Source organism: Pantherophis guttatus, chromosome 1 (genome assembly GCF_059756535.1).
Source record: "Pantherophis guttatus breed Tessera chromosome 1, ASM5975653v1, whole genome shotgun sequence".
Lineage (NCBI taxonomy): Eukaryota > Metazoa > Chordata > Lepidosauria > Squamata > Colubridae > Pantherophis > Pantherophis guttatus.
The window spans coordinates 216404884-216423090 of NC_142063.1; the positions used below are offsets into that span (position 1 = coordinate 216404884).

The 18207-nt window shown below is 34.9% G+C and overlaps 1 protein-coding gene and 1 long non-coding RNA gene across 4 annotated transcripts in view; one reads left to right on the forward strand and one right to left on the reverse strand.

Annotated features, from left to right (window-relative positions):
- Positions 1-3352, forward strand: part of LOC117674197 (uncharacterized) — a 38369-nt gene extending 35017 nt beyond the window's left edge. The window contains exon 4 of the long non-coding RNA XR_015731326.1: positions 3173-3352. This is a non-coding gene — a long non-coding RNA (uncharacterized LOC117674197). The remainder of the gene's footprint in view (positions 1-3172) is intronic.
- DCDC2C (doublecortin domain containing 2C) overlaps positions 1-18207 on the reverse strand; it is a 46269-nt gene that overhangs the window by 27376 nt on the left and 686 nt on the right. For all 3 annotated transcript variants that reach the window (XR_004593751.3, XM_034432037.3, XM_034432036.3), the window contains exons 2-5: positions 11138-11189; positions 8932-9008; positions 6794-6925; positions 4135-4272 (exon numbers count right to left, since the gene is read on the reverse strand). Coding sequence is in view for 2 of the 3 variants with exons in the window: in XM_034432037.3 (XP_034287928.1) it covers positions 4135-4272; positions 6794-6925; positions 8932-9008; positions 11138-11189 (399 nt within the window). In the remaining variant the exon portion in view is untranslated. The remainder of the gene's footprint in view (positions 1-4134; positions 4273-6793; positions 6926-8931; positions 9009-11137; positions 11190-18207) is intronic.

Genomic DNA, 18207 nt, shown 5'->3' on the forward strand with positions numbered 1-18207 from the left:
TAGAAAACTTTTCACAGACATCTTGGGATTTAAGAATTTGCAGTTGTATACAATCTTTTATGAGCCTGGGCTAAAGGGAAAAAAATCAATAAAGCTAGGATAAAAACTAAATTTGTTCAAATTTAGTTTAATTAAATTTAATTTAATTAATATAGTATAATTATTCATCACATATTCCCTAGACATTTATCAGTAGGTCACACTAAAACTTTCAATATGCTGACATCTTTTGGCAGAATTCTAGGGCTGTACCCTAAACATTTCAATGCTAGACATTGTTCGCTCCTAATTTAAGGGCATGATCTAGTTTTCGTACCTAACATTTCTTCCTAGATTTTATCTTTCAGGTAAATGAAATTTATTTACCGCTAGATACTGTCCTGAAAGCACTTCATTCCTGTTTTTCCTTTCTGATGTGAAACAATTCAGACTGCTTGCAACCTAAACTGTTCAGGATGGACAGTACATAGAGATAAGGGAATGGAACATTTCAGATCCCACAAAGTTCTGAATGAAACAGGCATGTTTCAGAGCTAGACCACTCCCAGGACTTTGCAAATCAGCTCCAGATAATAGTTTGGCAATTACTTTGAGAAATTGCCAAGTCACCCACAAAACATCATGTTCTAGAGAACTCTGGTAATGTCTGGAACAGAATGGAACATTCTGGTATGTTCTGAAGCCATTCATTGCTGAATTACTAAGTTTAACATGCCCCAGTATTATTATTACAGTCCATCCATAACTTTATTTTTGGAATTTGTCTTCATATGGCCTATAGGCACAATTTTCGCTAGATACTTTCTTTGTTGCCCTTCATTGTCTTTGTCTCACCTGATTTTTTAAAAAGTTTCTTTTAATAAATAAACAAATTGGCATGATGTGGAGTAAAAATATCATTTACTGATCTCATGTTAATTTACAGCTATGTATTTCAGCCCCATAAAAGTTTCAGTGAGAATGCAGAAAATATCTTGTGGAATTAGTTCATCTTATTGATATTTTATGTTTGTGCATCCTAGTCTATACTTGAAAAATGCTGAGTCAAACCAATTAAAATATTTTAGGCTGGATATACTTGTAATTTAGTCTTCCTAACAGCTTTCTAACTACCTCATTAAGTAACTATAGCCTTATCTCCAACCCTCTTGATTTCAATCCATCAACGTGCACACATTTCTAGACTATAAACTAACACTTAAACTTTCTATTTGTTTGGCTACTTTTATCAACTTCATTCTTCTTGGAAAAATATGATGATACTGAGAAGCATGAAAATATTTGTGTAATCACCAGCTTATAAAGAAATACCCACTTCCCATATTTTTTCCTCAAGTTACAAATGTCACTTGATATTCAAACAGTCACTTATATAAGCTGCTAATTTCTTAAACAATTTCCACTATTTCATAATGTTATCTATATAGTGATGTTAAGGAGGCCCCCTAGAAGAAAACATGCTTGCATACTTTTTATGCTGTGTTTTTTTTAGTGGGCAAATATTCTTCATCTGAAGAAAAGAAATTTTAGGGTGACATTAGGTAGTAGCTAAACAACAAAGAATCTTGTAACGTTATAAAAACCATAAACTTACATTTCATGGGCTTTTACCTCATAAGGATCACCTTATACAATTCCATATTTTATGGTGGTTTCCTATTGCAGGTATGTTTTACCAACTGCAGCAGAATTGCAAATGACAAATCTGTGATTTTTTTCCGCACAAAAAATAATAAACTTTGGTGCATTGTTGTTGTTTTTTAAAAAAACTAGATTGTTGCCTGTTATGTAATCTCTTCTGCTTCTTATTACTTGCACTTTCAAAACTTAATAGATGGGGCTCTCCTTCCATTTGAAAGTGCATACTGAATATGGTATGTAGTACGGAACAATTTGGGTGATTTTTAGTTTGCTGCAAACATCAAAGATTATGTACTGAAGTGTGTGGGGGGGGGGGGCATTCATTGGTAGTTAAATCAGAGCACTACAATGGTTTTCGAGTCTATTGCTTTTGAATTTACTACCCAAAATGGCCAAAGTGGGAGAAACAAGCGGGGAAAATAATTACAAGACTGCACTGCATGATCTTCACTGAAGCAAAGAAACTCAGTTTGTGCTCATCCTAAGTTTATTTTATTTTATTTTATTTTATTTTATTTTATTTTATTTTATTTATTTTATTTTATACTCCATTCCTCTGCTCACAATAGAATCCCTTATGCCACCAGGCTCGAAATTTTTGGCCTGGACAACCTGGAATTACCTCGCCTATGGTCTGACCTAAGCATAGTACCCAAAATTGTCTGCTACAATGTCCTGCCTGTCAATGACTACTTCAGCTTCAACCTCAATAATACATGGGCAAACAATAGATACAAACTCTAGGTAAACTGCTCCAAACTCGATTGCAGAAAATAAGAATTCAGCAACAGAGTGGTCAACGTCTGGACTGCTCTACCTGACTCCGTTGTTACATCCTCAAACCTCCACAGCTTCAACCTTAAACTGTCTACTGTGGACCTCACCCCATTCCTAAGAGGTCCGTAAAGGGGGCGTGCATAAGCGCACCAGCATGCCTACTGTCCCTGTCTTACTGTCCCCATTTATTTATACTCGTTTCCTATGTTCTTGTCCATGTTTATACTTATACCTGTTATCTCGTACATGTTTGACAAAATAAATAAAATAAATAAAAACAAGTGTGAAGAATAATTACAAGATTGTACTGCATGATCTTCACTGAAGCAAAGTTATTTGCTTCAGTGAAGCGGCTTACAATGCATTATAGCTTAACGCTTTGTAAGCCGCCCTGAGTCCCTGGAGAAGGGCGGCATATAAATCAAATTAAAAAAAAAAAAGAAACTCAGTTTGTGTTTTATTTTTCCTAAGTTTACTTTTGCAATGTTGACACTTAGCAAAACAGGTTCTGTATGGCAATAAACTATATAATAACTGTTAACAAAACAAAGAGATCAAGGACTAACATGCCCTCACCAAGCTCTGGAAAGTTCCTAATGCAGCTCTGTGAATCATAAAAATCATGATAAAGAATAGATGTTTTTGAAGCTGAATCTCCAGCAATGAACTGAACTGAATGCACTGAAAATAGCTAGCTGTGAATCTCTGGATAATTTTGAGTGGATTACAAAGTGTTTTTTTTCCCCCTCACTAGATCTGAAGTTTACTACAGCTTATCAAATCAACATGACTTGATCTTGATCCTAGAAAGGAAGAATCCAGCAGAGATGGTTCAATTCCATGAGATAAAACAGAAGGTTAAAAAAAAGAGACACCATTAGAAATATTACAGAAAAAAAATGATTAAAATAAACCTAACTTAGTTTGGATTTCCACATTTTTAAAGGCTGTTCAACTCTATTTAGAGTACTGTCTCTATTGTTAGCTAGTAGATTCAATCTAGGTTTTTCATGGAAGACAAAGAACGTCTTAAAGACAATAGAAGAACTCCCTGCTATCCACTTAAAAGAAATATATTATTTAGAATACAAGAGTGGTGTTTTTTGAATTCCCTATAGGAATCATCTCCAAATCTATACATTATGGAATGTATTAAATTTTAAAAAATGGTATCTGTTCATTATGGAATGGCAGGGGAATTAGAGCTTGCTTTATAATATTTTACATATCGCATATATGGAACAAAATAATAAAATCAGTGACTAATATATTAATTAGAAGCATGCCTTCAATAATTAAAAAATAAAGGAACAGCAACAAAGAGATAGATACCATTGTTTTAAAAAATCTTTGAATGATTTAACTCAATATTATTGACATATTAACAATTAAGCTATCATATTATATATATTAAACAAGTACTTTATTATTCCAGCAAACTAATATTAAACAATTTAGAAGTAATAGAGACAAATGAGTGTATTTAAAAAGCTTTGGGTTAAAGGAAGATTTAAACAGTTAAATCTGCAGATCAACTTCATATTTTTCATTTCAGCCAAAAAAAATTTTTAAAAAAATAACTCCTGCAATATACATGCAATCCAAGTAATCATAAATCTTTATCTTAACTCTAGGAAAAATAAGGTTTTTGGCTCAGCTAGAGCTGGTTTTCAGCAACTAGCTACAAAAGATCAGTTTAGATAAGTCCCAGCTTACCGACGAATATTTTCTGGAACCTTAGGATGTTGCCAGTATGGCAAACGCTGAAATCTTTCTTTGCCACATGCAACATAAAATTGGTTATCTTCTAATTTATCAGGTCCATGTATAGGCTGACCATTTAAAGTAAACAATCTACAAAGAAGAGGAAATTAATATGGGTATAAGTATACCTAAGTGACATTATAAACTTTACTCACCATGAAATGTTTGTTTTTATATTTTGAATTCTATCTTTGGTCTTCAATTATGTAAAACCAAAACAGAGAGAAGTACTGTAAACTTGAGGGACCTCCAGATCCAAGAAGGAACAGAATGGAATTATTATAAAAAGAGAATTAAGAAACAATAACTATAAAAATATATAGAAACAATGACCAAAGTGGAGAGATAATTTTCTGGTTCTAATATTGAGAAAATTGGTAAACATTGCATTCAACTCCAAATTTTAGGCTGGGTGGAAAAAAGCAATACACATTAAAATACCTTTCAGTGTAAATCAAGATTAGATCTTTACTGCAAGTTAAAGGCAAGTACAGAAAAAAACAGCTTACCTGAAGCTTGCAGTGCTATCCATTGGCAATGCTGCAAAGAAATGTGGTTACTTAAGTTATAAGCCAAATCATGCACCCCAGATGCATGTAGAAATCTCATGTTCCTTCAACTTGCATGCAAACTGACAAGAGTTTTAAATATTCAAGAGCAAAAACAAATTAGACAATGGATTCTTCCAAACGATGGTTTACAAAACCGAAAAGATCCTCAGAATAACAGAGTTGGAATGAAGCTTAGAAGTCTTCAAGTCTAACCCCCTGCTCAGGCAGGAAACCCTATACCACTTCAGACAAATGGCTGTCCAATCTCTTGTTAAAAACATCCAGTGTTGTAGCATCCACAAGCCATTCCAATGATTAATTGTTCTATCAGGACATTTCTCCTTAGTTTTAGGTTGCTTCTCTCCTTGATTAGTTTCCATCCATACCTTCTTGTCCTATCTTAGGTGCTTTGTAGACTCCCACTTCTTTATGGCAACCCTGAGATATTGGAACACTGCTATCATGTAACCCCCTAGTCCTTCTTTTCATTACACTAGACATACCCAATTCCAGACAACCATTCTTTGTATGTTTTAGCCTCTAGTCCCCTAATCATCTTTGTTGCTCTTCTCTGTATTCTTTCTTGAGTCTCAACATCTTTTTTACATTGTGGTATTAACACTTCACGTGATCTTGATTCTATCCCTCCATTAATGCAGTCTAGGACTGTGTTGGCTTTTTTGGCAGCTGCAGCACACTGCTGGCTCATATTTAAATGATTGTCCACTAGGACTCCAAGAGCCCTCTCACAAGTACTACTGTTGAGCCACGTACCACCTATCCTATACCTGTACATTTGATTTTTCTTGCCTAAATGTAGAACCTTACTTTTTCTTTCTTCCTTTGTCAACAATAACAACAGTTTGAACTTTTAACTCAAGCATACATGTTTCACTATAAATCATGTTTACTTTGTAAGTCCTAATTTAAAGTATAGTTTAGGGAGAGAGAGGATTCCCAGCAGTGGATGTCAATTTGGCAGTAATCTGGGCAAACGATGAAAATTTAAGAAATATGGTATTTACCACCACTAGTACCAACAACAGGGTGTGAGAATTATTGTCCTCATATCTTGATAGAGTGTTTAGTATTTAGCCACTCGCAAAACATTTTATTACATTTGATTCAGCAGCAATGTTCTTCTAAAGTATTAGTACCTTTGGTGGTAGAGATTAGGGCTTCAAAAACAATTTAAAACTACTTCAGAACTTGTGTAAGCACAAGCATGGATTGTGTGTAAGCCTGAGACAAAGATAATTCTGTTGTAAGAGTTTCATTAATCATGTTACTTTATCTTTCTTTTTAAGCTCACATGGAAGCCTGCAAAAAGCAGCTCACTTTAATAAATAACAGACTGTCAACCCTGTCTTAAATTCCTGCAAAATCTATTATTTTGATTATTATAGTTTCCTTAAAAGTTCTAATTTAACTGTACTTTTAGGAAGGGCCAAAAATAATATATTAAGTCCACTCTTATAAGGAGGTTACTATTTATTATTATTTAGCATATGGCATCAGAGGTCATGCTATCACCGATATACAGATTTAGTTTAAGTAAAGCATCAGCATATACATACACATACATATGCACATAAACGATATGTGGACAATACAATATAGGAGATAAAATGTTAAATTAAGGTAAAACCATAATAACATTACTATAATATGGAGCCATAGAATTCCAATAGGATAGATGTTATATTTCAATATCTAAGGAAGCTAATCATCTAACTGCTTCTGGTGTGGTTGCAATGAGATCATCCCATGTGCTTTGAAATTTCCTGACGAGGCATTTTTGAACTATATGTGTTATAGTTTGTTCCCCACTTAAAGAGCTTTGCTTTAGTTCTGGCATGGCATGGCATGGCCTGTCCTGATTGTATTCAGGTGGCTCCATATTTAGGGGGGGGTGCGGGTTGCCGGGGGGGGGGCAATTGCATTCCTGGAAGTGGTTTTGTTGGATCTGTGTGATCTGTTTGGTTGTGGTTATTAAAAGTCACCTATCTTAATCGCATTTTTCATTCTTCTAATAGAAGGTTACTATAAGACTAACTTACCTACGAATACCCCCAGAGCGAGGAATTACTTTTTCATTTACAAGTGCAAGGACACTATTCCAATAATTTAGTGTAAATCTAGGTATAAGGATTTTCATGGGCGGTATCAAGAGATCTCCATTTGTGAAAACACTGTCAAAAACAAAAATATATAAACCTAATTTTAATAGGAATTATTGAAAATACGTAAGCAAATCATTTTGATGATGTTTCATTAAGGATCCAGCCACATCCAGCAATACATTTTAAATCTTAATTTATTGAATAAATTCTAAACTCCTTAGGTTGTTAATGTTCATATTTCAAAAATATAAATATGTCTAGTTGAAGAACTCAAGGTTTGGCTTTTGAAATTTTATTTTCTCTCTATAGCAACTGAAGATGCCCTCAACAATTCCCAGAGGAAATAAAGTGCAATTCTTTTAAAAAGCTAATAAAATCAATTGGTTTTTCTACTGAGACCTGTATTAGAGAATGTTTCTTCCTCAACCTATAACTACATATGGAATTATTGTGGGACTTAAGCATGCTAATCCAGATATGGTTAAAATGAAATCAATGGGACTTATGCTCCTAAGAAACTATGATTGAGATGTGGATACAAAAATCTTTGTTTAAAAAGAGTGAATTTGGATCATTTATCAGATAGATAGATAGATAGACAGACAGACAGACAGACGGGAATATATATATATATTTCCATTCTTCCACTTTTTCTTTTAAAAATCATACATGTGTGTAAGAAAAGAGAATTTATAACAAGCTTTGCTATGCAAAGCATTGTTCTCAATACTGCTGTTAACTCCCTTAAGCATTTTACTTAAGTGTGTATCTGTTCCATTACATGAAAAAGTATAAAATACAACTCAACCTCAAGGGTTGAAGAATACTGTGATACCAATGTACAATATAGTTCTGGAAAATTAATCTACTTTTTAGTTTCACATCCTACTTCTTTATCTATAGCAATATTTCATTGAAACTATTTGCAGCAACTGTAGATTGTTGCTCTAAGTATTATTAAAACTGTTGCATATTATCTAGAAAAAACATTCCAATATCGTTCTTAGTACAGCAACATACCAAAATCACAATGTATTCACTAACCATCTAAATCAATTATGTAAATCTGGTTTCAGGCCAAATATTTATGTCTGACTGATTCTTTAAAACAGGATTCTAAAGCAATGGAAGTTGCATTTATAAGATATTTGGGGCCATCTAGTGGAACTGTCATTATACACATATTAAAGTTTCTTTGTTGAAATAAATTTTAGTGGCACTTAAATACATTTAAGGAAAGATTCATTATCTGATCAAAATAAAGGCATAGTCAAGCCATTTATAAACATTGTAAAACATTGTCCCTTCTTTTTCCTTTTTATATATCCCAAAAGTTTGAAAAACTAAGATTGATATTAGTGCTAACTTTATCAAAGTAGCTTCATCCTTGTAATTTCAAGGAAATGAGATGAATAAATTACTCAGAGGTCAGTACTGAAAACATAATATATGAATTTCTCAGGATCTTCTATATAAAAAAGAATTTGCTGTTTGCTAAAGTGCTCCAATTGGAGTCTTGTTGCAACAAAAAACAAGTAAAACTAATGTCTGGAATCTGGATGCTCCTACATAAACCAAACTGACCTCTTTTATTTGCTTGCAAGCCTTTGCCCATCAGATAAACAAATATTCCTGGAAGATACCAGATTGGAGAAATTTGGCTTATGATTTTATTTTTTATTTTTTGTTTGATCCCACATCTGCTCCAGAGTCCAGAGCAGCATGCAAAATTGTCTTCCCCTATCCCCAGAAAAGCCCTGTGAGGCAAGTAAGAAAGAAGCATAATTAGGCCCAAACTTACTTTTTTGACTGTTGTGAGCCACCCAGAGTCACTTTAGAGTTAGATTGCCCAAAAATTTAATATAAAGTTATTATGATTGGTCATATAGTCATCCAGATGTTTATAATGAATTTGGCATTTTTATCCATCTTATTATTCTATATTGAACCAGGGATCTGAATTCTAGCCCAACCCTCAAGCCATCTTCATATATACTTTTTCAGTTGGACATAAATAGCAATGTAAGAACTCTTACAAACTTACAGTCGTAACAAATTTAAAAATAAATACTCACTTAATATTTCTTGGTTTATTATAAATTGATTGCCATTTGGAAGGAACTTTTATATTACTATGGACTACTGGTCGAATCTGCAAGAAACAGAAAGACTCCAGAATCTTAAAGGTCAGATCATGTTTGCCCCAGATATCTGCACAGCTGTAGACAACACCAGATTTGAAATCCAAGTACTTTTCTAATTATTCAAATTCTGACCAGAATGTATTGCAAAAAAAAATTCCTTTAGAATTTAAGAAATATTATCCAAGATTTTGCTTTGATTGTACAGACTGAACGGCACTCATAGTTCTTACACATAAAGTCCCACGACTTGTTGTTTTATAAATTACAATTACTTTCAATTTTTAAAACATTCTTTTCCATCAGAAACCAGAGTTCCATTCTTGCTCCCTTGTGAAAAACACGGGAGCAAGCAAGGGATATGTTTTCCCCCCTACTGTTTTTATTTTAAAAGGTTAGAAATATTTTGAATTGTATTCCACAGGGAATGTTGAATTCATTGCAATGTTTGCTTCACTGGAAACTTCTGAATAAGTTTTGTACATTCACCAGCTTCATGTAAGGTGCTGATATGGATATTTCCAATTCCACAATTGTATGATTGATTTTGTACATTACCCTAAACCACAGATTGAATATTCTTGAATTATTCAGTAAAATGCAATGTTTAGGATCTTACAATAGACTTTGTCACATTACAGTCTTAATGTGCACCTCTAGAATGTCACTGTCATAAATAAATAAATAAATAAATAATTTTATTTCTATACCGCCCTTCTCCCGAAGGACTCAGGGCGGTGTACAGCCAATTTAAAAACACAACACACAACAATAATTAAAAATTAAAATAATTACATAGATTTGGCCGATTTAAAACCCCAAACATTTAAAATACCCCAATTAAAATTATTAAGTTGATAGCCCTGCCTGGCGGAACAACAGGGTCTTCAGTGCGCAACGAAACACTCGGAGGTCGGAGATCTTGCGTATTTCCGGGGGCAGTTCATTCCACAGGGCTGGGGCTCCCACAGAAAAGGCCCTCCCCCTGGGTGTCGCCAGCCGACATAACTTGGCTGATGGCACCCTGAGGAGACCCTCTCTGTGGGAGAGACTCTGTGGGTCATGTTCTTTCTTTGGCCCTCAGAGATGATAATGGAGGAGGAGGAGGTTTTCCATTATATAGCATGGTTTTAAACTATTAATAGGCCTATAATTACTGTGAAGCATGTTTTTCATAATTTTACAAATCAGTCAATTGTATACATTGGCTTTGTAGTTCAAGGATCAAATTATTTGCTTCTTCCAATGACTGCGACTTTTGATATGTTTACTTTTTCCTTCTACTTCTCTCTCTCTCTCTATCTATATATCAGGGATTAAGTGCTCCCGGTTCGGACCAGATCATCCAATCCAGTAGCAATGGCGGCAGGTGGTTCGGAGAACCGGTAGCAAACATCCCTGCGCCCCGCCCATGCCCAGCTGACCCACACAATCATCAGTTGCTTTAAAAAAAAATTTAAAAGCATTTTTTCTACAAACTCTTCAGCCAAAGAGGTTGTAGAAAAAATGCTTTTAAAAGCCTCTGACGATCCCAGCTGAGTTGCCTGATCTTCAGAGGCTTTTAAAAGCTTTTTTTTTTTACAACCTCTTCGGCCGAAGAGGTTGTAGAAAAAATGGTTTTAAAATAAAAAATAAAAAAAAGTTGGTCACGCCAACCCAGTCACATTACCCCCACCCCCACCCCCCACCCAGCCATGCCCACAGAACCGGTAGTAACAAATTTTATATTTTACCACGGATACATATATATATATATATATATATATATATATATATATATATATATATATATATAGAGAGAGAGAGAGAGAGAGAGAGAGAGAGAGAGAGAGAGAGAGAGCATATACTTAACCTACATTTGACTACAACGCAGCCCAGTAAAATGCTACAATTGGTTGATAAACATATATGTGTGTGTGTATTTCATATATTATGGGTTATCAACCAATTATAGCTTTTTAATAGGCTGTGTGGTATTCAAATGAAAGATAAATATATGAACTCTCTATGGCAAAGGATTTCTATATTTTACTAAACCATAACATACTGAATTAAATTAAGTTGGTACATGATAAATTGATAAAATGGAGTCACTGTTTTCTTCAGAAAATTATTGAATATGCATTGATGAGATACTCACCACCTCATCCCTCTTCTTTCTTTCAGGTTTCTTTGCCCCTATATCAGAGTAACTGCAGAAAAGTATAATATATCACATTCTCATTAATTTGTCAACCAATTTGAAAATAGGGTCCAAAAGAGAAATCTGGTCCAATAGAGCAGTCTTGTCTTATGTAGAAGCTTAATGTACCCAGATTCTCTTCAATCAAATGGCAAAACTACAGTAAGTTATGCCATTACTAGGGAGAAAATGTATGCAATGATGAACATTAGAAGAATAGGTTTAATAGGGAGATACTACTGGAGTTCTCACAATAGATATTGTGAGCAGCAAAAAAAAAAAAAAAGCTAAACAACAATACCACATCAGTAAGCAACTTGTGCTGAAGTGTTGGTTTACTTTAAATGTCATCATTTACAAGTGTTAGTTCAACAAAAGCAATTTCACTGCTCATATCTTTACATACATTTAAAAATGTATAACCCACAGAATTTCAATATTATTTAATTACCCCCCCACCCCAAATGATGAACAGTATAAGCAGGAGAAATATATTTGATCTAAGAGCTAAACAGATAATAAACTCTCACTTATGTCTATTTTACAGGATCAGTTTTTATTATTGATCACTCTTTACATAGGTCTCTAACAAACATTTCTATTTTTGGTGACCCTCTGTGGAGGAGACAGGAGGTACACAGAGGAACATACAACCCAAGAATTGAGGTCCCAGCAGAAACTCTGAAATTAACTCTCAGATAAATAGTCTGCATGACATGAAGGGAGTTAGATATTTATGGGGAATTACACCTGGGTCAATTTTGTGCTTAAATCGAACTTCAAAATTCAACCCCCTCTTCCACATACTCTCCCATTGATACAAATATAATTATATTTTTAAAAATTGCCCATTTTATCATACAGATTTTAATTTGTTCATCCTGTTTCCTTTTCACCTGGGTCAATTTTGTGCTAAATCCAACTTCCTTAAGACACTCATCAATAGACTCTTTGTTATTCTCAGGACACATGAAACCTTCACTCGCTTATCAAGTTAAAAACATGTCATGGGAATTGCATAGTGCCATGGAGATTAATCTCTTTTTGCTGAAATAGACACAGCAGACATAGTTAATTACAATGGAAAAGGAACTCTGATCATTTGGTATCTGGGAATTCACCAGCAAATTCTGAAAATTTTCAAGAGGTCTGAGGTTCTTCCTTTCCTTCTTCCCTTCCCTTCCCATCCATCCACCCACCCACCCATCCATATTATTCTTATAATACTGTATAATTCTAATCAGCAGATCCCAAAATTAACATTTCATTTCTTTCAATGTTTCACAAAGTTCCAAAAGTAGTTTCCAAGTAGAATTAAATTAAGTCAATGTTTTCTTTAGTCAAAGCAGTCAATTTCATCATCTCCATCAGCTTCACTATCCATTCTTCCATTATAGGTATTTGTAAGTCTTTCCACCTTTGTAGCATATAAAAATCTCACTGTTGTTATCATATATAAAAGTGATGTTCCATAAGATGATTTCCATTTGCGTGTCCATTAAACCCCCCCCCCCCCAAAAAAAATCTCTGGTTTCAATTGCACATTAACTTTTAAAATCTTCTGCATCAGAATATATGCTTGATCCCAATATTTCCTAGCTTTCTTGCATGTCCATCAAAGATGAAAAAGTGTACCCTCAGTTTGATTACATTTTCAATGAATATTAGAAAATCCCTGTATATTTATGGTAGCTTATCTGGTGTCATATACCAGCAGTACATCATTTTATAAAAATTCTCTTGAATAATTTTATATTGAATTATAATCTTAAATTCAACCCCCTCTTCCACATACTCTTCCATTGATGCAAATGTATATTTTATTTTTAAAAATTGCCCGTTTTATCACACAGATTTTAATTTGTTCATCCTGTTTCTTTTTCAATAAAAGTTTATACATCTTAGCAATAAAATGATCATCATTTATACACAACTCCACATCAAATTTAGTCTTACCATGTTCAAATTCATAATTCTTATCAAGCTTAAATCTTCTTCTTAACTAAGCATAGGGAAACCAACGACATGTAAAACCTTCCAACAGATCAGCAGATCAACATGTTAACCATTTTTGTTTAAATACCATTTCCCTTCTCAAACGATCTTGGTGTGACAAACATACATGGATTTTAAGAGACATTTTGCCTTATATCTATTCTAAATTCTCAATATGGCACATCTATCTATATTAACCTTAACTTTATTGTACCACAAATAGCTGTATCAACCAAATCTTAAATTATGTCTTTCCAATTCCAAAAACTGCCTATTTCAGGGATGGGTTTCACTTACCTTTGCTACTGGTTCGCTCACGTGCGCACACACACTTCACTCACGCACGCACCACTTCTGCGCATGCTCAGATCATATTTGAGGACGTCCAGGCGGGTGGGCGGAGCCTCTCACCGCTGCTGCTACCAGTTTGCCCAAACTGGAGAAACCAGTAGCAACCCACCACTGGTCTATTTCTAGGGATGAAATGCTCCCGGTTCGGACCAGCTCAGGCGAGTAGGTAGCGATGGAGGCGGGCAGTTCGGAGAACCAGTAGCAAAAATCCCTGCCCCCGCCCCCGATGCCCAGCTGAGCCCTGCGATCATCAGAGCCTTTTTTCCTTTTAAATGGCTCTGACCAGCCAAGCTCTGACATCCCAGCTGAATTGCCTGCTAATCAGGCAACTCAGCTTGGATCGCCAGAGCTATGTAAAAGAAAAAAAGGTTCTTTTTTTCTCCCACCCCTCTCCCAGCCTCCAGCTTGCTTACCTTAGCTGCTGATGATGATGACAATCGCAATCCATGCATCAGCAAGCAATTGAATCTGCCTGCCTGCAATCAAGCTCATCGGTGAGCAGCTCTTTCTGCCTGCCTGCCTTCCTGCCTGGACTTGTGGACTTCAACTCCCAGCAAAGCTGGCTGAGGAATTCTGAGAGTTGAAGTCCACAAGTCTTAAAGTTGCCAAGGTTGGAGACCCCTGTTCTTTGGGTAAGTTTTTTCCCCTTTGGGAGCTTTAAAAAAAAATAGTTAATTGGGTTTTTTTTTAGTTGTTCTTTTTTTTAGACCTAGCCATTTAAAGTTTAAGAAGTTTTAAATTTAGCTGCTTTTATATAAAAATAAATTAAAATAAAATAATATTTGTGCAGATTTCTGAGATTTAGTGTGTTTCTGTAGTGTTTCACTCTAACTACACAAACACACAAAATCTCACAAAGCTGTATGTGGAATTTTGTGTGTGTAAAGTGTGAAAGTTGTTTTTTTGGGCTTTTTGTGGCTGTGTGAGGTTCCTGCTTGTTGCGGGACCATTTTAAGTCTAGCACAGCTGCTTTTACATTGTGGGTGAGCCAGTTGTGTTGTGTTGTGTTTTGTAGGTTAAAAAAGGGCAAAGAAGTGACATTGACTTGGCCACGCCCACCCACCTTACCACCAAGCCCCGCCCACTAATTAAGCCAAAAATTTTAGATTTCACCCCTGCCTATTTCCTAGAGTCACCCACTCTTTCATCCATATTAAAAAACAAGCTGCAAAATACAGCTTCAAATCTGATAGTCCTAATCCTCTTCTTTCCTTAGTATTCAGCAGCACTTTGTATTTAATTCTAGGCTTTTTGCCTTGCCAAACAAACTTGGAAATATCTTTTTGCCACTGCTTAAATGTTATATCAGTCGTCAATGTAGTCTGGAATAAAAATAACATTCTAGATAAAATATTTATCTTAATCACAGATATTCTTCCCAACTGCATTTTTTTCCAACTCAACATATTCTAACTTCATTCAAAACTTTGACAGTTATTTTGACAACATACAGTTCATATTAGTCAAGACAAAACTAAAATATTTAGTCTTTTTCTCAATTTTAAAACCAGATATTTTTCATCAGATCATTTTGACCTTGTGTAGTTATATTTTTACCAAGATTGTTTTTTGTTAATTAATCTTAAAAATGCTAATGCCAAAATCTTTTTATCAAAATTTTATCAAAAATTCAATCCCTTCCAGAGGGTCTTGTAAAATCAAAACCAAATCATCATCAAAAGTTCCCAATTTAAAGGTCTCATTTTTAATTTTTAGACCCATTATCTTCTCATCTTGTCTAATAGCTCTACTCAAAACTTCTCTGTTTCTATGGAAAACAAGGCTACATCAAGAAAGAACAAACACCACAAGATGAACCATACTATTCATTAAAAATTAGCTGTATCTACACTGACCTTCATTTTATTATAATTGAGTTCATTATGATTCTAGGAAAAAAATTAAGCATCTAATGCCATTTTGGGCTTCAAAACAAAAAGAATTATAATTGGGTATCATTATTAAGGACATCATATACTAAATCCTAACCACAGCTTTCTCCAATAGTTTATGTAAACATTAAGCAGCACAATTCATACAACAAAATCTACAACACTCCAGGAGTTAATTCTATTTTTTTTAACTTTAAATTAAAGTAAGAATAGTAATGCATTTTGACAATTCTATTTCCTTTTGCAAGATAAAGGAACAGAGGCTAAAATTATGTCTTCTGTGCTCTGTAAATAGACTGGCCAGGTATCACACAGTAAGTACGTCACTACAAAACAAAACAAAACAAAACAAAACAAAACAAAACAAAACAAAACAAAACAAAACAAAACAAAACAAAACAAAACAAAACAAAACAAAACAAATCATTATCTTACAGTGGGAATTGCAGGCAGCAGCCTATTTCATTTAATATGAATACCAGCTCTCATCAACTAAGCAGCCAAGAGGTACCAAGTTTCAGCAAATTCAGTAATAAATTACAGTTCAACAAATCTGCAGTCCAGTTTTCATTTATAGATAGTCCTCGACTTACAACCACAAATGTTGAGACATTTGTTAAGTGAGTTTTGCTCCATTTTACAACCTTTCTTGCCACAGTTGTTAAATAAATCACTGCAGTTGATTAGTTAGTAACCCGGTTAAGTGAATCTGGCTTCCCCATTGATTTTGTCTGAAGGTCACAAAAAGTAATCACATGACCCCAGGACATTGCAACTGTCATAAATATGAACCAGTTGCCAAGGGTCTGAATTTTGATCACGTGATCATGGGGATACTGCAAAAGTGGTAACTGTGAAAAACGGTCATGTCACTTTTTTCAATGCTGTTGTAACTTTGAATGGTCACTAAATGAACTGTTGTAAATTGAGGTGTGAGTCTCAATTATCCTAGTGAGTCTTAATTATGAATAATTTTGCATATAAACAAAAGACTTTGAGAACAAGTTTAGATTATAGAGCATATTGGAAGTCATTTCCAGTTTAATAGTAACAACATATTTTAACCAACTGAACAATGAAACATTATCATAAAAATAATTCTTAGTCCTTTCAATCCAGTATAGGCAATTGTTAAATGGATAGATTCCTGGTAAGCAAATGATTTTACCAGCTGGCCACTAATTTATAGGCAAGCCAATCACTACAACTCCCCCAAAATTAGCTATTATTTAAGCCAAATCAAAATTTTTATCACTCTCCAGTTTCTTAAGGAAAAACAGAAAGTATCAAGTTAAAGATCTAATTATTGGCCTATACCAGGGGTGTCAAACTCGCTGCATCATGTTGCTGACGTTTTTCCCCTTCACAGAGCTGGGGTGGATGTGGCCTGCGCGAGACTCATCCAGCCCATGGGCCACCAATTTGACACCCCTGGCCTATACTGTAATACCTCTGTTCTTTATTTCCTTGCTCCAGCAAAAAGAAGTATGTAAAGCACTCTACTCATTGGCTATATTCATAAAACATACAGCTTGGTTAGCGAATTACCCATTTTTCTCTGAACAAATCAATAGCTTGGGACAGGGGTGTCAAACTCGGATTTCATTGAAGGCTGCATGAGGGTTATGTTTGATCTTGGGGGGGCTGGAGTGGGCATGGCCAGGGGGAGCATGGCCAGCTGACCATCACTCGTGTCGGGGGCACCTGTGATGGCCCGTGCACTCTTCCAGAGAAAACAGGCTCCCAAGCTCCATTTTCTCTGGCAGAGACACCATGGGCCACTTCTTTGCTTTTCCAGGGCAGCCCCACAGGCCAGATCTGAGCACCCCCGGGCCAAATCCGGCCCCCGGGCTTTGAGTTTGACACACCTGGCTTGGGATCACACAACAATCAATGGTAAAAAGTCAGGCCAAAAATAAAACTGAGAGGTCCTTGGTACTCTCTGAGCTTGATTGTTTTCTTGAAAATGTTTCATTACCCAAACTAGGTAACATCATTAGTGCTAGTGTTAAAGATAAAATTAAGCAAGTTTATGTGGCTACTAAATGTGTAATGGATCTAGATGTTGCATGAATACAGCCATCTTTTCTTATCTCTTTGCAACTCCTTCCCTACCCAGTTAGACAATGGCAAGTAAAAGAGAACAGACTGACTTTCATATTGCACTTAAGCCTTAAATAATTAGATAAATCCAAGGCAGAGGAAGGAATAAGGAATATCAAATTAGCAAATAGGGTTGTGTTGGAGCAGATCAGTTATATACTTCCAAAGATGGACTGCCTATGGAAAGATAGAACACAGTGCAAAATAAAAATATAAAGAAGTTAATATTTCTTACATACAAATTCTAGATTAACTAACTATTTGAGGCATTTTCTATTTTGTGGGATTTTAAAACCATTATTCAGAGCATTTAATCCCTAATATATATCAAGCAAGCTATAAATACACTGACTTAATCAGTTTCTAATGCTGATTATGAATACTGCAAAGGCAAATGCAGTTCACCTACCACAAAGATGCAGAAAAAAAATCTTTGCCGCAAGGACTTGAATTTCCCACTAATATTTTCAGTGTTATGCTAAACTCCGCTATCAGCATCTTTTTTTTTTCTTTTGGCAATACTGAATAAAGGTTTAAAATTAGCAGCGTGCAGATTTTCTTTGGAATTTATACTACCTGGATTGTTATCTAATAAAATCGAGGAGGAAGGAGAGAAGAAACTTTGCACATTGTGATAAACTTGAACAAAACTTTTAAGATCCAAAGGACTGCAATGGTCCGGTCTTC